General features: G+C 42.5%; 1 protein-coding gene across 1 annotated transcript in view; it reads left to right on the top strand.

Annotated features, from left to right (window-relative positions):
* med13a (mediator complex subunit 13a) overlaps positions 1 to 22189 on the top strand; it is a 117672-nt gene that overhangs the window by 21200 nt on the left and 74283 nt on the right. The window contains exon 3 of the mRNA XM_036937417.2: positions 8554 to 8722. Coding sequence (XP_036793312.2) covers positions 8554 to 8722 — 169 coding nt within the window. The remainder of the gene's footprint in view (positions 1 to 8553; positions 8723 to 22189) is intronic.

Here is a 22189-nt window from a genome sequence, read left to right as displayed (position 1 = left end):
TCTGGATGACAACATAATGATGTTTGTTTCCAACATTCCTAAAGAAGTTAAAGCCGTTTCGTGTTTTGTTTCCTTGCGACGATACTAATGAGTATGATGATACTCGTATTGTTCTGACCCTAGTGGTCGGTGCAGTGTGAGTGGAGTGTGTGATTTGGGAGCTTCTTCTGAGAAGTCGCTGCTGTGTAGTGTGGTCCTGTCTATGCCTGTGAAAGATTACTGCCTGCTCGGTCAGCTCATCTGGGCCCCCTCCGCCAAACGGGAGAGGGAGGGAGACATAAACCTGAACCTGAGCCAGGCTACTGTGTGTCTTTCTCTGTCTCTCTCTCTTTCTCTCTCTGGTCTCTCTCTCCCTCTCTTTCTCTCTCTTTGGTCTTTCTCTCTTTCCCCCTCTCTCTGGTCTCTCTTTCTCTGGTCTCTCTCTCTCTTGACAGCCAAACACACGCCAGCTAGCAACCTCCCACCTCACACAACAGCCAATTAACAGGCTGGAATTAAGAGCCATGGAGTTAATTGGCGGTGCATTGACCTATTAGCTGCTAATCTGACCGGGACCGCTCCTCCTATTTTGATTTGGAGAGAAATTTCACACATTGAAAGCAATGTTGTTTTGTTTGGGTGAAAATGCTTATTTTAATTTGACAGTCTGTTTTTCAAATGGGAAGATAAGTGGAAGAGGCACTTTCCACATTGAGTGGAATGTTATAAGGGATGGTTATAAGGGATGGTTATAAGGGATGGTTATAAGGGATGTTATAAGGGATGGTTATAAGGGATGTTATAAGGGATGTTATAAGGGATGGTTATAAGGGATGGTTATAAGGGATGGTTATAAGGGATGTTATAAGGGATGGTTATAAGGGATGTTATAAGGGATGTTATAAGGGATGGTTATAGGGATGGTTATAAGGGATGTTATAAGGGATGGTTATAAGGGATGGTTATAAGGGATGTTATAAGGGATGGTTATAAGGGATGGTTATAAGGGATGTTATAAGGGATGATTATAAGGGATGGTTATAAGGGATGGTTATAAGGGATGTTATAAGGAATGGTTATAAGGGATGGTTATAAGGGATGTTATAAGGGATGGTTATAGGGATGGTTATAAGGGATGTTATAAGGGATGGTTATAAGGGATGGTTATAAGGGATGTTATAAGGGATGGTTATAAGGGATGTTATAAGGGATGATTATAAGGGATGGTTATAAGGGATGGTTATAAGGGATGTTATAAGGGATGGTTATAAGGGATGTTATAAGGAATGGTTATAAGGGATGGTTATAAGGGATGTTATAAGGGATGTTATAAGGGATGGTTATGAGGGATGGTTATAAGGGATGTTATAAGGGATGTTATAAGGGATGGCCATTTAACATGTAAGTTACTTGTTGCAGAGAAAAAGGAGACAGGCCATCTTTTGTCCCTCTTTTGTCAGGGAAGAATGCTTTCTAATCTGTTGCTGTAAGGACTGTGGGAACTGTGTGTAAAAGTACCACTCTCCTTCCACATCAGTCAGTGGAAACAGGTTGCCCCCCTCCCTGGCTCTTATTGTGTCGGCTGCTTGCCTGCCTGCCGGGTATAGTCTTGAGACAACGTTTCCTCTCTGATAGCTTACTAGCTTACATTTTTTGACTTATATTAATAGTATGTTTGATCTGTGCACCTCTTTGTTTGTGTGTGTGTCTCTGACTGTCTCCAGAAAGAGTATTGCTCCTGTTCTCTTGGCTGTGGTGGACTATGAGAGACATAAGGTCGTTAGGAACGCTTGATGCAAACCAGATGCCTGTTTGCTTCTCTTCAGCGCTAGAGGAAAATACTAGAGGGGGGGGGGGGGGGGGGGGGGGCAGATGTGATCCTGACAGAGTAAAGCAGATGTGATATCTGTTTATGTAAATTAAGGTTTAGACGTTTCCCGTCATTTACGCTGGGGCTGTTTTCTCTTCTGTAAAAAAAACTGGATCGAGAAAAGGAATGCAAATTGGCCACAGAAGAAATGGCAACTTAGCTTTCGGTTCTTCATCAGCCTCTTGCTGTTTTATTGATATATACAGTGCCTTGCGAAAGTATTCGGCCCCCTTGAACTTTGCGACCTTTTGCCACATTTCAGGCTTCAATCATAAAGATATAAAACTGTATTTTTTTTGTGAAGAATCAACAACAAGTGGGACACAATCATGAAGTGGAACGACATTTATTGGATATTTCAAACTTTTTTAACAAATCAAAAACTGAAAAATTGGGCGTGCAAAATTATTCAGCCCCTTTACTTTCAGTGCAGCAAACTCTCTCCAGAAGTTCAGTGAGGATCTCTGAATGATCCAATGTTGACCTAAATGACTAATGATGATAAATACAATCCACCTGTGTGTAATCAAGTCTCCGTATAAATGCACCTGCACTGTGATAGTCTCAGAGGTCCGTTAAAAGCGCAGAGAGCATCATGAAGAACAAGGAACACACCAGACAGGTCCGAGATACTGTTGTGAAGAAGTTTAAAGCCGGATTTGGATACAAAAAGATTTCCCAAGCTTTAAACATCCCAAGGAGCACTGTGCAAGCGATAATATTGAAGTGGAAGGAGTATCAGACCACTGCAAATCTACCAAGACCTGGCCGTCCCTCTAAACTTTCAGCTCATACAAGGAGAAGACTGATCAGAGATGCAGCCAAGAGGCCCATGATCACTCTGGATGAACTGCAGAGATCTACAGCTGAGGTGGGAGACTCTGTCCATAGGACAACAATCAGTCGTATATTGCACAAATCTGGCCTTTATGGAAGAGTGGCAAGAAGAAAGCCATTTCTTAAAGATATCCATAAAAAGTGTCGTTTAAAGTTTGCCACAAGCCACCTGGGAGACACACCAAACATGTGGAAGAAGGTGCTCTGGTCAGATGAAACCAAAATTGAACTTTTTGGCAACAATGCAAAACGTTATGTTTGGCGTAAAAGCAACACACCATCCCCACTGTCAAACATGGTGGTGGCAGCATCATGGTTTGGGCCTGCTTTTCTTCAGCAGGGACAGGGAAGATGGTTAAAATTGATGGGAAGATGGATGGAGCCAAATACAGGACCATTTTGGAAGAAAACCTGATGGAGTCTGCAAAAGACCTGAGACTGGGACGGAGATTTGTCTTCCAACAAGACAATGATCCAAAACATAAAGCAAAATCTACAATGGAATGGTTCAAAAAATAAACATATCCAGGTGTTAGAATGGCCAAGTCAAAGTCCAGACCTGAATCCAATCGAGAATCTGTGGAAAGAACTGAAAACTGCTGTTCACAAATGCTCTCCATCCAACCTCACTGAGCTCGAGCTGTTTTGCAAGGAGGAATGGGAAAAAATGTCAGTCTCTCGATGTGCAAAACTGATATAGACATACCCCAAGCGACTTACAGCTGTAATCACAGCAAAAGGTGGCGCTACAAAGTATTAACTTAAGGGGGCTGAATAATTGTGCACACACAATTTTTCAGTTTTTGATTTGTTAAAAAAGTTTTAAATATCCAATAAATGTCATTCCACTTCATGATTGTGTCCCACTTGTTGTTGATTCTTCACAAAAAAATACAGTTTTATATCTTTATGTTTGAAGCCTGAAATGTGGCAAAAGGTCTCAAAGTTCAAGGGGGCCGAATACTTTCGCAAGGCACTGTATTTCCCCCTCTCTTTACCTACTCCTACACACTCTAACCCCATATGTGTTATTAGTAACAGTGAGTGGAGATCTGTCTATATTCAGTCAGGCCAGCATGGCTTTGCAATGGGATGATTCCCATGTTTTCTTCTATAATCTGCTGGTGTTGTTGTCAAGAACCAGCTGGCCAGACTGGCTGCTTACTTGTTGTCATGACATTGTGACCTTTGCACTGCCATGTCAGAGGAGGGTCGGTTGGCCGAGGCCTCAATGTTAAATCCTTCTTAACAAACAGACGTAGAGAACAAGGGCTCCTGTCAGCCTACTGCACAGAATACCAGGGCAGAGTTCAGCATGGAACAACGTTGTGGAACCTACATATAAGAATATATCTCTCTGACCTGTAGAATCAGGAATCATGTCCGCTTTATTCTTGCAACGTTTGGTCTTGTGAACGTAGCCCTGTCTGCACTGGCTGTGTACAACGTTGGCTTATTTCACAGCCATCTCCTCATTTGAGCTTGAAATAGTATATGGAGGGATGCCTGAGTTCCTCATACCTACAGTTTCTGTTTCCTCTACAGTGTTTCAACGATAAGACATGTCCGTGTCTAAACACACACTTTTTTTCTGGAAACCCACTTTTTGGCTGAATCTGAGATAGGTTTAGAAGCTGGCGCACAGTGTCCAGAGGGGCTAAGGAAAGGCATCTGAAAGAGGGGTAAAGGGGAGTTGAGGAATGGGGGAAGTTTTGTAGTAAATGGGAGGAGGGAGACTAGTGATATGAAGAACAAGGTCAAGCTCTCTCCAGGGTGGACGGACAGCTTTTTTCTTTTAGCATTGGGCAACCAAGTTAAAATGTCAGGCCTTTTTAGGTTTTTCTGGCGGCTGTTTACAAGTGCACCTGTGAAATGTAGCCGGCCCTCTACTTAAAGCCCTGAAAAATATATAAGCCCAGATCCTCTAAAACAAGCTGTTCAGCACTCACTGCTCTGCTTTGCCAAGGGCAAAATGGTTTATTTTACTATTGCTATGCGGGGGGCAAAGAAATCACAGTTTAAATTCCTCTTTCAGAGGCAGAGCGACGCAATCAGCGATGTATATTTATGTCTGTGTAGACTTTCTCCTCACCTAACTAAACTAATCTGTCTCCACAATGTAGGCCTAACACATTTTCATTTACCTGAAGTTTATAGCTGCACAGTTTGGTAGCTAGCTCAGAACTGAGTCTCGTCACAATAAGGAACACCATCTTGTCAAATAAGATACAGGGGATCATGTCTCGTGGTCATGTGTGGTGTTTATTTCTCTGTGCTGCACGGTGCTGCACACAGGGACAGAGGTTTGCTGGAGACATGTTTGAAAGGAGCTTAAGTGCTCTAAGATGTCTAAGATGTCTCACAGTGGCTGTTAGTGAGATTAGCAGAGCATCCAGGCCACAGCCGCTCATGATCCAGAAACAAACCCCACTATCAAAGTCGGGTAGTAAAGACACCGCTAGCCTGCTCTGTTTGTGTGATGTTGCCAAATCCTATGGTCACTGTCAAGACGACACAAACAGGTCCGGGACCAGGATAAGGAAACTGTGCTATCTTGTGTGGTATTCTATGCAGCATCAAGCAGGTGCCCTTGTTCTCTAAGTCATCGCGTGTCAATGACCATAGGAGTTGAACAGACAGAGGAAACCAATCAGAGACTAGGCTAAGACAGTGCACCTGGAGCTTCTATCTATCTATCTATCTATCTATCTATCTATCTATCTATCTATCTATCTATCTATCTATCTATCTATCTATCTATGTATCTATCTATCTATCTACAGACACACCTACTCATTCCAGGGTGTTTCTTTATTTGTACTATTTTCTACATTGTAGAGTAATAGTGAAGACATCAAAACTATGAAATAACACATGGAATCATGTAGTAACCAAAAACAAATCAAAATATATTTTATATTTGAGATTCTTCAAAGTAGCCACCCTTTGTCTTGATGAAATCTTTGCACACGCTTGACATTCTCTCAACCAGCTTCATGAGGTAGTCACCTGGAATGCATTTCAATTAACAGGTGTGCCTTTTTAAAAGTTAATTTGTAGAATTTCTTTCCTTCTTAATGCATTTGAGTCAATCAGTTGTGTCGTGACAAGGTAGGGTTGGTATACAGAAGATATCCCTATTTGGTAAAAGACCAAGTTCATATTATGGGAAGAACATCTCAAATAAGCAAAGAGAAACGACAGTCCATCATTACTTTAAGACATGAAGGTCAGTCAATCAGAAACATTTCAAGAACTTTGAAAGTTTCTTCAAGTGCAGTGGCAATAACCATCAAGCACTATGATGAAACTGGCTCTCATGAGGACCACCACAGGAATGGAAGACCCAGAGTTACTTCTGCTGCAGAGGAAAAGTTAATTAGAGTTAACTGCACCTCAGATTGCAGCCCAAATATATGATTCACAGAGTTCAAGTAACTGACTCATCTCAACATCAACTGTTCAGAGGAGACTGCGTGAATCAGGCGTTCATGATCGAATTTCTGCGAAGAAACCACTACAAAAGGACACCAATAAGAAGAAGAGACTTGCTTGGGCCAAGAAACACGAGCAACGGACATTGCACTTATGGAAATCTGTCCTTTGGTCTGATGAGTCCAAATCTCCAGGCTGTGTAAGGGCTATTTGACCAAGAAGCATAGTGATGGAGTGCTGCATCAGATGACCTTGCCTCCACAATCACCCGACCTCAACCCAATTGAGATGGTTTGGGAGGAGTTAGACCGCAGAGTGAAGAAAAAGTAGCCAACAAGTGCTCAGCGTATGTGGGAACTCCTTCAAGACTGTTGGAAAAGCATTCCTCGTGAAGCTGGTTGAGAGAATGCCAAGAGTGTGCAAAGCTGACATCAAGGCAAAAGTGGCTACTTTGAAGAATCTCAAATATAACATAGATTTTGATTTGTTTAATACTTTTTTGCTTATTACATGATTCCATATGTGTTATTTCATAGTTTTGATGTCTTCACTATTATTCAAAATTGTAGAAAATAGTAAAAATAAAGAAAAACCCTTGAATGAGCAGCTGTGTCCAAACTTTTGACTAGTACTGTATCTAGCCAGCAGCACTTTCACCCGTCTAACTGGGTACAGACACACTTCAGGCATGAATGGAAACTTGTGGTGAAATGTAGCTGCTCTGTCTGTTTTCTGTGTGCTGCAGAGAATGACTTGCTTTGTGTTAAAAAAAATTGTTAATGGCTTAAGGACAACAAAGTCAATGTATTGGAGTGGCCATCACAAAGCCCATACCTCTATACTATAGAACATTTGGGGGCAGAACTGAAAATTGGTGTGCGAGCAAGGAGGCCTACAAACCTGACTCAGTTACACCAGCTCTGTCAGGAGGAATGGGCCAAAATTCACCCAACTTATTGTGGGAAGCTTGTGGAAGGCTACCCGAAACGTTTGACCCAAGTTAAACAATTTAAAGGCAATGCTACCAAATACTAATTGAGTGTACGTAAACTTCGGACCCACTGGGAATGTGATGAAATTTCACATTCTTAAAATAAAATGGTGATCCTAACTGACCTAAGACTTTTTACTTGGATTAAATGTCAGGAATTGTGAAAATCTGAGTTTAAATGGATTTGGCTAAGGTGTACGCAAACTTCCGACTTCAACTGTATGTGTATGTTTGTATTCGGTGTGATTTTTTGTTTTTCTTCATGACAAAACCTTTTTTTTTCAATATTTAAAATTAAATCATTCGATTTTTCCATTGTGTTGATGATGGGGCTTGATAATTGATTGTTTTTTCAAGATGAGTGATGAGAAGAGAATCGTCCAATCCATCGGCTATCTCACTCCACCCCCATATGCCATGTGTTGAAATATGCAGACAGGTGAATTCAAAGTATATTTGCGTTGTAATACTTCTGACAGCCATCTTTCTAGCTCTGCCCACAACTTCCCGGACTTGATAGCATTCCCAGAAAACATGGATTATTGAGTCATTTTTTTATTTACACTAAAGACATGACTCTGCCGTTGTGCTGTTGAATTTGTGCATTTTGTCTCTTGTTTCATACTTGAGCTTGTACTGGATTAAGTGTACATTTTCGTTAATTGTAATTTCGTTAGTTATGCCCCAACTATCCCTACATCTGGTGTCTCTAACCCTGTCTCTCTCTCTCTCTCCGTCTATCTAACTGAGGATATACAGATTTGCATTGTGTTTTCTTTGCGTGAAAATACTTTCCCGGTTATAGTTTGTCTTTTCTCCCTGCTTGCTTACGGTCAATATATGATTTTCAGATGTCAGTAAAAGATGTGACTGACTATTTTGTTTCAAATCTATATTTTGAGATGCCAGGTTCAATATGCTGCCCACTTGAAATAGTAGGCTTGTGATTTAGTATTATATAATATAATTATATAATAATTGTATTTTCAGTGCAGTGTACATAGTATAACTGCAAGACATAGCTCACATCAACTTCCCTCCCTTTGCCTGTCTGGTCTTTTGATCCCCTTCACCTCTGCTAGGCATCTACTTTACACTTCTGTCTGCTGTTTTGGCACAGTCAGGATTCAGGAATTGTCTCATGTGTTGTTAGTGTAACATTAGCATTTCTTGTAAACCACTAAGTCTTGCCCGACTGAGTAAAACTGAAAAGATGGAGAGAAACGTTTGTGTGCATTAGGCCAATAAGTGAATTAATCATACATTAAACCAATACAGGCGGGTTAAATTATTCAAATTCTTGGTAGTTTGTTCAACAGAAAAGTGAAACAGAGGAAATTGTAGCCAGTGTAGCTATATAAATTGTTTTATGCAGCTGAGCTGATTTGCAAATTTGTTTAAAAAAATGACTAACCCTGTCTTTCTCCGTCTGTCTATCTAGCTGAGGAGGACGGTGTGTGGGAGAGCGGCCTGTCCTATGAGTGCAGGACGCTCCTGTTCAAAGCCATCCACAACCTGCTGGAGCGCTGTCTCATGAACCGCAGCTTCGTACGCATTGGCAAGTGGTTCGTCAAGCCCTACGAGAAGGATGAGAAGCCCATTAATAAGAGGTAAGATGCTCCTACTCACTGCTCCAGTTCTCTTTTTCTTCCTTCCCCTCTCCCCAGTGTCGACAGTCCTCCAGTTCTCTCCTTCTTCCTTCCCCTCTCCCCAGTGTCGACAGTCCTCCAGTTCTCTCCTTCTTCCTTCCCCTCTCCCAGTGTCGACAGTCCTCCAGTTCTCTCCTTCTTCCTTCCCCTCTCCCCAGTGTCGACAGTCCTCCAGTTCTCTCCTTCTTCCTTCCCCTCTCCCCAGTGTCGACAGTCCTCCAGTTCTCTCCTTCTTCCTTCCCCTCTCCCCAGTGTCGACAGTCCTCCAGTTCTCTCCTTCTTCCTTCCCCTCTCCCAGTGTTGACAGTCCTCCAGTTCTCTCCTTCTTGCTTCCCCTCTCCCCAGTGTCGACAGTCCTCCAGTTCTCTCCTTCTTCCTTCCCCTCTCCCCATTGTCGACAGTCCTCCAGTTCTCTCCTTCTTCCTTCCCCTCTCCCCAGTATCGACAGTCCTCCAGTTCTCTCCTTCTTCCTTCCCCTCTCCCAGTGTCGACAGTCCTCCAGTTCTCTCCTTCTTCCTTCCCCTCTCCCCAGTGTCGACAGTCCTCCAGTTCTCTCCTTCTTCCTTCCCCTCTCCCCAGTGTCGACAGTCCTCCAGTTCTCTCCTTCTTCCTTCCCCTCTCCCCAGTATCGACAGTCCTCCAGTTCTCTCCTTCTTCCTTCCCCTCTCCCAGTGTCGACAGTCCTCCAGTTCTCTCCTTCTTCCTTCCCCTCTCCCCAGTGTCGACAGTCCTCCAGTTCTCTCCTTCTTCCTTCCCCTCTCCCCAGTATCGACAGTCCTCCAGTTCTCTCCTTCTTCCTTCCCCTCTCCCAGTGTCGACAGTCCTCCAGTTCTCTCCTTCTTCCTTCCCCTCTCCCCAGTGTCGACAGTCCTCCAGTTCTCTCCTTCTTCCTTCCCCTCTCCCAGTGTTGACAGTCCTCCAGTTCTCTCCTTCTTCCTTCCCCTCTCCCAGTGTTGACAGTCCTCCAGTTCTCTCCTTCTTCCTTCCCCTCTCCCCAGTGTCGACAGTCCTCCAGTTCTCTCCTTCTTCCTTCCCCTCTCCCAGTGTTGACAGTCCTCCAGTTCTCTCCTTCTTCCTTCCCCTCTCCCCAGTGTCGACAGTCCTCCAGTTCTCTCCTTCTTCCTTCCCCTCTCCCCAGTGTCGACAGTCCTCCAGTTCTCTCCTTCTTCCTTCCCCTCTCCCAGTGTCGACAGTCCTCCAGTTCTCTCCTTCTTCCTTCCCCTCTCCCCAGTGTCGACAGTCCTCCAGTTCTCTCCTTCTTCCTTCCCCTCTCCCCAGTGTCGACAGTCCTCCAGTTCTCTCCTTCTTCCTTCCCCTCTCCCCAGTGTTGACAGTCATCCAGTTCTTTCCTTCTTCCTTCCCCTCTACCACTGGTGTTGTAGTAGCTCACTGAAGGATAGAATAAAGATCGATTGAATACATCTATTAATAGTTCAAGAACGTCTGATTTGTGCCTCATTTATACTTGGGTGCTGTGCTCTATTAATCAATCAGATAAGTACCCCTCTCTTATTACTCCCTTTCCAGGTAGATTTAGTCCTGAGCCCAATGCCCACTCTGTCCCCATAGAGAAGTGTGTTTTCTGCGTTGGTTAAATAAAGTTGTGAAGGTTTTGAATTGGAGAGCAGGGCTACAGACCCGTTCTTTCTACCCTGTTGGCTGTACTTCCTGGAAGTGTGTTGCCGAGCCGCAGCAGTGACTGAGCCGTCCCCTCTATCTGGTGGGGAGGATTTGTCTCTGTCAGTGTCTGGCCTCTGATAAGCGAAGGAGGCACACAGCTGCTGAGGAGTAAACAACCGAGGTGGTGACACTTGGTGCTCCTCGCTACCCTAGTCAAAATATCTTGTAGGATTAGTAATTTTTTCAATAGAATCCTATAGGATTCTCACAATCCTTTAGGATTTTGTAACACCTCTATCAGAATCCTATTGGACTACTTTTTTCCTATTGGAAATAAAAAGTGATCCTATAGGATTCTTGTAGTCCTATAGGATATTGTGTCACCTGTATCAGAATCCTATTGGAATCCTATTAGACTACTTGGATAAATAATGCCACTTGAATAATGTTTACATATCTTACATTACTCATATCACATTTATATACTATATTTTATACCATCTACTGCACCTTGCCTATGCCGCTCGGCCATCACTCATCCATATAGTTACATGTGAATATTCTCATTCACCCCTTTAGATTTGTGTGTATTAGGTAGTTGTTGTTGTTGTGTTAGATTACTTGTTATATTACTGCACTGTCAGAACTAGAAGCACAAGCATTTCGCTACAATCGCATTAACATCTGCTAACCATGTGTATGTGACACATTTTTTTTAATTTAATTTGACTACTTTTTTCCTATTAGGAATTTAAAGTAATCCTATTGGACCCTTAAGACTGACTGATGAGGTTACCGCTAGCACAGGCTTGCAGTGTTAATTAACTACCAAGTTCAGTTCGCTGCCTGTGGTTGTGCATAGAATCTCTTTAGAACATTATTATTCTAATTGTTTTATCCTTCACTGTGCGTGAATGCAATAACTGTGAGTACAGTATTTGTTTCCTTGTGTTTTCTGACGAAGTTGTCAATGTTGTAGTCATATTTTTGTCATTGTGCAGGATTTTATGCACTCGTTTTAAATTTTTTATTTTTTGTATTTTTTACAATATATCTATTGGATGCACTCTAGCTAAGAAACTACTGTTAGCCACATTTTGCCTGTCAGCTGACTAGCTAGCTAATTTGTAGCCATTTGTATCTCATTTTTTAGTCACTGTAATGTTATAGCAGATGAGAAATGTTTATCTTGTTTGTTTTTGCTAAATATGTATGTGCCTTATTGTAGGCAAGTCAAAACATTTTCTTTTCTTTTCTGGTTGATCATCAAAATAAATCAATCACATCATGTTTTTGGACTCATTCAGCAGGTCTTGCCCAATTAAGTAGAATACGAATGGAAATTAATGTGGAAAATTCCATTTATATATCTAAAACATAAGTAGAAAATGATGCTGTTACTGCTTCCCGTTGACAATACATTTTGATAAACACCCCAATGTCAAAACACAGTTTTGAAGTTTCCAAATCAATAAACAGTTTGTGATATATTGAAAACATAAACATAAAATGTACTACCTACACATACATGTGCTAAACTAGTAATCATATTACTTGTATTTGTTTTAAACAAGCACCTTATGAACTGCATATGCACCAAAAACCCTGTTGTTTTGACAAATAGCAATTAATCACTCATATTGGGCACCCGAGTGGTGCAGCGGTCTAAGGCACTGCATATCATTGCTAGAGGTGTCACTACAGACCCTGGTTAAATTCCAGGCTGTATCACAACTGGCCGTGATTGGGAGTCCCATAGGGGGGTGCACAATTGGCCCAGCGTCGTCTGGGTTAGGGTTTGGCCAGGGGTAGGCCGTCATTGTAAATAAGAATTTGTTCTTAACTGGACTAGCCTAGTTAAATAAATAATTCAATAACTAAATATTGGTAAGGGGGGAAGTCAGGTTGTAGGCACAGCTGAAACTAACACAACTCAAAACCACATGGAAACTGGAAATATCTGCTGAAGACAACAAGCTACATTTTGGAATGATTCATTTTGATTTGGGGGTCGCCGAAATATAAACCCTTTTTTGTCAATCACTCATATTGATATCACGTTGAAATCTATAGAAGGAGAGGGGGAGCCGGGTTACAAGTCCTGTTCAAACTGACCTTACTGAACAAAAACACAGAATCTTGGAATAATATGTACAGTACCAGTCAAAAGTTTGCAAACACCTACTAAGGGTTTTTCTTAATTTGTACTATTTTCAACATTGTAGAATAATAGTGAAGACATCAACACAATGAAATAACACATGGAATCATGTAGTAACCAAAAAAGTGTTAAACAAATGTAAATATTCAATATTTGAGATTCTTCAAAGTAGCCACCCTTTGCCTTGATGACAGCTTTGCACCCTCTTGGCATTCTCTCAACCAGCTTCCCCTGGAATGATTTTCCAACACTCTTGAAGGAGTTCACACAACACATATGCTCAGCACTTGTTGGCTGCTTTTTCCTTCACTCTGCGGCCCATCTCATCGCAAACCATCTCAATTGGGTTGAAGTCGGGTGATTGTGGAAGCCAGGTCATCTGATGCAGCACTTCATCACTCTGCTTCTTGGTCAAATAGCCCTTACACGGCCTGGAGGTGTGGTGGGTCATTGTCCTGTTGAAAAACAAATGATAGTCCCACTAAGCGCAAATCAAAACAAAATCTCTAATTTGGACTCATCAGACCAAAGGACAGATTTCCACCAGTCTAAAGTTCATTGCTCGTGTTTCTTGGCCCCAGCAAGTCTCTTCTTCTTATTAGTGTGTCCTTTAGTAGTGGTATCTTTGCAGGAATTGGACCATGAAAGCCTAATTCACGCAGTCTCCTCTGGACAGTTGATGTTGAGATGTGTCTGTTACTTGAACTCTGTGAAGCATTTATTTGGGCTGCAGTCTGAGATTCAGTTACTCTAATTAACTTATCCTCTGCAGCAGAGGTAACTCTGGGTCTTCCTTTCCTGTGGCGGTCCTCATGAGAGCTAGTTTCATCATAGCGCTTGATGGTTATTGCCACTGCACTTGAAGAAACTTTCAAAGTCCTTAAAATTTTCCAGATTGACTGACCTTTGTATCTCAAAGAAATGATGGACTGTTGTTTCTCTTTGCTTATTTGAGCTGTTCTTCCCATAATATGGACTTGGTCTTTTACCAAATAGGGATATCTTCTGTATACCAACCCTACCTTGTCACAACACAACTGATTGGCTCAAACGTATTAAGAAGGAAAGAAATTCCACAAATTAACTTTTAACAAGGCACACTTGTTAATTGAAATACATTCCAGGTGACTACCTCATGAAGCTGGTTGAGAGAATGTCAAGCGTGTGCAAAGATTTCATCAAGGCAAAGGGTGGCTACTTTGAAGAATCTCAAATATTGAATATATTGTCATTTGTTTTAACATTTGTTTTGGTTACTACATGATTCCATGTGTTATTTCATAGTTTTGATGTCTTCACTATTATTCTACAGTGTAGAAAATAGTAAAATGAAGAAAAATCCTTGAATAAGTAGGTGTGTCCAAACTTTTGACTGGTACTCTATATCACTGGTTAGAGGACAACTTGTAGAATCATTTTGGATTGTTGCATTTTGTTTCAAGCGGGTTGCCGACGCAGAAAGTTAAACACAACACTACTTTGTTAATCACTCATGTCGGTCTCAATTTGAAATCAATAGAGCGGTGGCCAATGTTTGTGTAGCTCTGTTTTAACTAACACTATTCAAAGGCCACAGTGAAATTGAAAATAATTCATGCATCACTGGTTAGAAGAGAATTAGATGAAGACAGTCATCTGAATTCTAGAATGTTGGATGGAAGTTTTGTGAGGCTGTTGAAACAGGGAGGAAAACAAATCAGTTGCTTTGTTGTTTAATTTCAACAAATCAAGACCAGCTATAGGATATCAACAGGGACAAGTGTTGGCTGTTATTTGAGCGACTTTTATACAGAAAGCACCCTGAATTTTAACCTGCCATTTGACTTTTAAAATGATAGAATTCTGAAGTCCTAAAACCGCCGATGCGTATGACAAATCCATTAATATTGATCGGTTTAAAGCATTCGATTGTGTCTACAGACCCCAAACCAATCCAGATATAGCATGCATCAGTCGTTTATGACAACTGACGCTTCCTCTCCGTCTGTCCCGAACTGCATGTAACTGTGTTGACAGTCAATGATCTGCAAGTCATTTTGCATGCGGAGCCAACCCCAGGCAATATCAGTAGCCTAGTGAAACTGCGCACTGTACCCAGCATCGATATTCAGGTAGGCGGCCTGAATATCGCTTATGTATTTCTGAGTTGAAGCGTGTGCAGATTAAATAACAGCTTAATGAGAGAAATGGCAGTCAGTGTGTTGTGGTGAGCAGCCCAGAGCAGGGATTGAAAGGCAAATGAGGAATGATTGATAAGAGACCCTAACTAACTAGCTAGGGGAGACAGGAGCTCTGTTCCGGCTCAACGTGGTGTCACAGTGCAGTCATCCCATGGCATTGTGTGTTTTTGTTTTTGTACTAGCTAAATGTCTCACATGTTGTTGCCAGAAACCCCAGAAAAGCAGTCGGGTGACAGGCAGGCGGCACTGTGAAAGCTGAGAGCTACTGGCTAGCTGGCTGGTTAGGGCCACAGGATGGTGGTGCTTGGTTCTATGATTAGTTGTTTCACACCCATTCAGTGCTGCTGTGGTAACATCCATAGTTTATTATTTGATGGCTGTTGATGATCACATCAGAGGTTCCATCCCAGACAGCCTTTTTAAAGCCCCTGAAATATCCCCTCTTTCTTATCAAAAAGCACAAAGTTTTAATTGCTTGTATGGGAACACAATGGCTTAATTTCGTATAACTAATAATCATACTAATACCCTTAGTCTAGTGTGGTGGCCACACGGCAGCCCTGCTCTCTCTCTATTTCTGCTGGCTGAGAAGACCCAGGCCCCAGTCGAGGAAAAGGAACAATGAGGTTTCCTCAGTCAGCCCTGGAATTCACAGCCAGCCAAGCCAAGCCCTCTCTCTCTCCAGTCTCCACTCCCTGTGCTACACAGAGACGGGGACAGGGTATAAATAGATCTACAGCTACCAAGAAAGAAACCAGCCATGTTCTCCTTAGGATGTTGTTGTTGTTCTTCACTCAGGACTTTGTTCCTCTTCCGGCCAGGCTGCCGCGGAGGCCGGGGTTGTATTCATTAGACACCAAACGGAATAAACAGAACTGGAACAGGGAGGGACTACCTTGACTTGTCCAATAAGAATCGCTGGTTTTCGCTTTCCGTTTGAAAATTATTCAATAGCAGGTTAGCATTTTTTGTCATGAATCTTGTTCTGGAGGCAGCTCTGCAGAGAGGTCACTAGCTGGCACAGCAACAGTCATGAAATCAGATTTTAACCTTAACCTTAACCACACTGCTAACCATAATGCCTTTGCTGCAACTCCCCAACAGGCTTGGGTGAGGCGAAGGTCGAGTCATGCGTCCTCCAAAACATCACCCACCAAACCACCCTTCTTAACACCCGCCCGCTTAATCCAGAAGCCAGCCGCACCAATGTGTCGGAGGAAACACCGCTCAACTGACGACTGCTGTCAGCCTGCAGATGCCCGGCCCGCCACAAGGAGTCGCAAGAGCACAATGAGTCAAGTAAAAACCCCCCCCCCCGACCAAACCCTCCTCTATCCCGATCGACAATGGGCCAATTGTGTGCCGCCCTATGGGACTCCCGGTCATGGCCGGTTATGACACAGCCTGGGATCGAACCCCTGCGATGCAGTGCCTTAGACCGCTGAGCCACTCGGGAGGCCCAGCGCATGGTGTTTTAATGTTGTGCCCGGTCAGAACAGCTCGTCTATCTGGGGGATAATGTTCTTAAAGAGGTGGTCTTGTACAGTTTTTAACTACACTTCAAGTCGCTTATTATCTTTTCTATTTAAGAGAAAAGACTGTTGTTTGAGATGTTAGTCTGTTAGGTACACACAGTGCTTAGCTGCTGCTCAGGTTAGTGTTAAGACAGAGAGAAGGAGCTCTTTGCTTTACCTCCCCAGTGGCCAGCTCCAAGTCTCCCAGCTCTGTGGGTTTTTCACCATGGAGCCATTTAGGTTTGTCCCAGAGGAGCCACCGTAGAGGGCTGTTTTTCCCCCAGGGAACCTCCATCCACCAGGGTGGCGATACCTTTCATCTTGTCACACACTTTGCATCATTTCCAATCATAATATCCCACTGCCCCAGTGGGTCTTAGAAGTGAGATTACTTTTCTGTTCTCCTAACAACTGGTCCAGGAATGGCTGAGTTTGTTCACTCCTAATTGAATGCAGCCTGACTGTCATAGGTGTCAACTTATCCTAGATCAGTGCATAAATGGTAGACAAGGCAGTCTGAGTGTTGTTTACCATCTCCTGTGCTCTGTGATAGTTAGGTAAGAGTGTTTATTCAGTCTTCCACTTGTGTTGAATACAAATAAACTATTTTCTCAGATGACCTGGGTAAACCTGTTAGAGTAGTAGGCCATGCCATGCTGTCGTCACGCTGACCGTGCTGCAATTTAAAGTCACACTCTCCCAGTCACTATAATTATCTAACATCTTACGCAAAGCAGGCTGCCTCTGACTGCAAAGTCACGCTTTCACTCTATGGGGACTTCCTCTTTTTCGTCTCACTGTCAGACAAGATGCTACAGCTGCAAACGTGTGGCACAGCATTTAGCCTATTGCTCGCACACACTTTCAAATGTGGTTGTGCTGCGGTCCTGTAAGTAGAGAAAAGTCAACATGTCGGCCACTACTGTCACTAAGTTGCCTCAGCCAGGTCAGTCAGACCAATAGTAAACCCTTAGAGGAAGTGTGTGTTGCAGTGTGTTGCGTAGTGTAATTCTCAGGTCATTGATACCCACTAATCATCAGACAACTCTCAGCTCATAGAAGTCCTCCCAACTGCTGTTGCTATGTTCTCTATTTAGCCTGTCACTCCTCAGCTCCCCCCCTGTTACGCATGAGTGGCGTCACCTAGGACTCTCATTGGACGCCTGTGTTGCCATTCGTCTGTGTTCGTAACCCAAATCCCAAACCTCAGCCCGTTTGAAATGCTTTCATCACCTCTCTCCAGCTCTTTCACACGCTAATGCACAGTGCACCCCCCCCCCCTCCTTCTCTCTCATTCTATCTCGGCTTTGCTTCTCTCACTCTCCCACACCCTCTTTTTCTGTCTGTGTTAGTGGTTGATTTTATGTGACCTCCCACTTGAAGAATGTATACAGTAGATTCCAGAAGCTCTGGGTTGCTTTGTGTTGTCTGTCAGTTCCAGACATGAGACAGGGAGAGAGTGTGTTCCAGGACCTGTTTTGGTCTGTAAACCTGGTCTGGATTACCCGCAGGCACCTCTACTCTGCTCCTGGAATGTGTTTGAGAGAGGGAGAGCAATGCTGCACTGTCTGTTGAGGCAGGGCAGGGGGAAGCAACGGAAGCCATTTGAAAGGGAGAGAGAGTGAGGGAAGGAGAGGAAGGGAGAGAACCTCCTCGTTGTCATGGCAGCAGGGAGATGCACCCCGGGATGGGTAACGCGTGTTTCCAAGGGGAAGGAGGATGCCTGTCCTCTATTGGTCAGCTTCAAAGAGACTTGTTTATGTTTTGTTGATCCAGGACCTAATTGGTCACATTTTCAAAGAGCTCAGAAACTCCCTTTTAAGACACGTCAACTCCTAGACCATGTTCAATAATATTTATACAAATTGCTTGATATGTTGCTAGATTTCGCTTGATAATTCCGCCTTGATCTCAGCATATCCTTTTGAACATAGTGTTCAATAAATTGACTAAATGACACATGAAGGCGTTGACATTCAGTTTATTCTGGCTTCTGTTATATTTATAGCAGATTGATGTAACAGCTCGCCTGACTGGCAATGAGTTAATGCAATGCAGTGTGTTATGCATTGGAGCATATGCCTGTGTCCCTTTCTGCGTGTGTTAGAGCTAGGCGACATGGACAGATATCCATATTGCCATAAATTGACCCAGCGATACATTATTTTGCCGGGAGTTGCTAGAGCTGGGTGAGTTGCTGGAGCTGGGTGAGTTGCTAGAGCTGGGTGAGTTGCTAGAGCTGGGTGAGTTGCTGGAGCTGGGTGTGTTGCTGGAGCTGGGTGAGTTGCTAGAGCTGGGTGAGTTGCTGGAGCTGGGTGAGTTGCTAGAGCTGGGTGAGCTGCTAGAGCTGGGTGAGCTGCTAGAGCTGGGTGAATTGCTGGAGCTGGGTGAGCTGCTAGAGCTGGGTGAGTTGCTGGAGCTGGGTGAGTTGCTGGAGCTGGGTGAGTTGCTAGAGCTGGGTGAGTTGCTAGAGCTGGGTGAGCTGCTAGAGCTGGGTGAGTTGCTAGAGCTGGGTGAGCTGCTAGAGCTGGGTGAGCTGCTAGAGCTGGGTGAGCTGCTAGAGCTGGGTGAGCTGCTAGAGCTGGGTGAGCTGCTAGAGCTGGGTGAGTTGCTAGAGCTGGGTGAGCTGCTAGAGCTGGGTGAGCTGCTAGAGCTGGGTGAGTCGCTAGAGCTGGGTGATATGGGAAAAAAAGACATATCGTGATAAATGTTGGTATTTTGTTCAATAACAATAAATAGGCCTACACCGATATATATATATATACTTTTTGAATGGACAATTACTTTACATTAGTCATATGAACAAAAATATCTAGTGGCAAGACAACTGAGATGATAGCTTGTGATTAAAACATGAAGCTAGTTCATCTAACATATCCAGGAAATGCATGCATTTTGAGGTCCTACCTGTCAAAATAGGATCCAGAATGATCAGATATATTTTTGTCTCTTCAGAGAATTTGCCATCATCTTTGTGCTTGTTGGACTATAGGCTACATTACTCAACACCCGAGGAAGTGGGAATTCACAACACTTAGCTAGATTGCGAACTCTAAATATGATAGTGTTGCTAGATAGATTAATAAATTAGCCTACATTGCCATCAGTAAATGTAGGCTAATGTCCCAGAAAAACGTTCCATTGGCTAGTTGATGTAGGCTCATTCACTGCAGATAGAGAACCATACTGCAGCCTAGTCCAGTTGTAAAGTGGTGCCATGAAGTCAATGTTAAGAGGTGAGAAATAAATGATATACTCACAGAAAGCTGTGACTCTCTTCTCTGTAACGAGAACAACAGTAGTTGCTTTGAAAACTGCCTTTTTCCTCGCATTGCATTTTGAACAACGGTCACATGCTTGTTCTTCTCAGAATGCATCCCTCTTCTGGCTGCACAGTGGGGTACGGGAGTGAGAGTGGCTCACTCACACATCAGCAAACAGCGAAACAGGGACATGCAGATACTTTCATAGCATGAATCAACATAATGCATAGACTTACTGTTGACCAAATAATGGTTTTAGAATAATCTACAGGAACGTTGTGTAGCAAAATTAAAGAAAGTTCTTCAGTAAAAGGAAGGCAATGTCAGTGTTGGTAATTTTTGGTTTACTGTCCCAGTTTTAGCACGTGTGTTATGCCTGGGTCGTACAGTCCTCTTTGCTTGCTCTCCCCCTCCTCTCTCCCTCTCAGATGGAGGTAGGGAGGTGAGGGAGACTCCTTCTGTCCTGTGCTGTGGAGGGCGGAAGCAGGGAGCAGCACTGCGTTAAGTAGGACAGTGCAGGATAAAGACACACACACACTGCCTCCAGTCTGGGGCTAAAGCGCTACATTTATACCCTCATCCCAACACGCATGTGCAGACACAGACACACACATATACACACACTCACAGGCAGATAAACACACGTTTACATAGATAACACAATACCAAACACACATGTTTACATAGATAACACAATGCCAAACACACATGTTTACATAGATAACACAATACCAAACACACATGTTTACATAGATAACACAATACCAAACACACATGTTCACATATATAACATAATACCAGACACACATGTTTACATAGATAACACAATGCCAAACACACATGTTTACATAGATAACACAATACCAAACACACATGTTTACATAGACAACACAATGCCAAACACACATCTTTACATAGACAACACAATGCCAAACACACATCTTTACATAGACAACACAATGCCAAACACACATGTTTACATAGATAACACAATACCAAACACACATGTTTACATAGATAACACAATGCCAAACACACATGTTTACATAGACAACACAATACCAAACACACATGTTTACATAGATAACACAATGCCAAACACACATGTTTACATAGATAACACAATACCAAACACACATGTTTACATAGACAACACAATACCAAACACACATGTTTACATAGATAACACAATACCAAACACACATGTTTACACAGACAACACAATACCAAACACACATGTTTACACAGACAACACAATACCAAGCACACATCTTTACATAGACAACACAATACCAAACACTCATGTTTACACAGACAACACAATGCCAAACACACATGTTTACACAGACAACACAATGCCAAACACACATCTTTACATAGACAACACAATGCCAAACACACATCTTTACATAGATAACACAATGCCAAACACACATGTTTACATAGACAACACAATGCCAAACACACATGTTTACATAGACAACACAATACCAAACACACATGTTTACACAGACAACACAATGCCAAACACACATCTTTACATAGACAACACAATACCAAACACACATCTTTCCATAGACAACACAATACCAAACACACATGTTTACACAGACAACACAATGCCAAACACACATGTTTACACAGACAACACAATGCCAAACACACATGTTTACATAGACAACACAATGCCAAACACACATCTTTACATAGACAACACAATACCAAACACACATGTTTACATAGACAACACAATGCCAAACACACATCTTTACATAGACAACACAATGCCAAACACACATCTTTACATAGATAACACAATACCAAACACACATGTTTACATAGACAACACAATGCCAAACACACATGTTTACATAGACAACACAATGCCAAACACACATGTTTACATAGACAACACAATACCAAACACACATGTTTACACAGACAACACAATGCCAAACACACATCTTTACATAGACAACACAATACCAAACACACATCTTTCCATAGACAACACAATACCAAACACACATGTTTACACAGACAACACAATGCCAAACACACATGTTTACACAGACAACACAATGCCAAACACACATGTTTACATAGACAACACAATACCAAACACACATGTTTACACAGACAACACAATGCCAAACACACATCTTTACATAGACAACACAATACCAAACACACATCTTTCCATAGACAACACAATACCAAACACACATGTTTACACAGACAACACAATGCCAAACACACATGTTTACACAGACAACACAATGCCAAACACACATGTTTACATAGACAACACAATGCCAAACACACATCTTTACATAGACAACACAATACCAAACACACATGTTTACATAGACAACACAATGCCAAACACACATGTTTACATAGACAACACAATGCCAAACACACATCTTTACATAGACAACACAATACCAAACACACATGTTTACATAGACAACACAATGCCAAACACACATCTTTACATAGACAACACAATGCCAAACACACATCTTTACATAGACAACACAATACCAAACACACATGTTTACATAGATAACACAATGCCAAACACACATGTTTACACAGACAACACAATGCCAAACACACATCTTTACATAGACAACACAATGCCAAACACACATCTTTACACAGACAACACAATGCCAAACACACAT

The sequence above is a fragment of the Oncorhynchus mykiss genome, chromosome 12 (assembly GCF_057628025.1).
Source record: "Oncorhynchus mykiss isolate SJ-2025 chromosome 12, ASM5762802v1, whole genome shotgun sequence".
NCBI classification, from domain to species: Eukaryota; Metazoa; Chordata; class Actinopteri; order Salmoniformes; family Salmonidae; genus Oncorhynchus; species Oncorhynchus mykiss.
The sequence above is the reverse complement of the archived record's forward strand: the minus strand, read 5'-3'. Positions and strand labels throughout refer to the sequence as shown.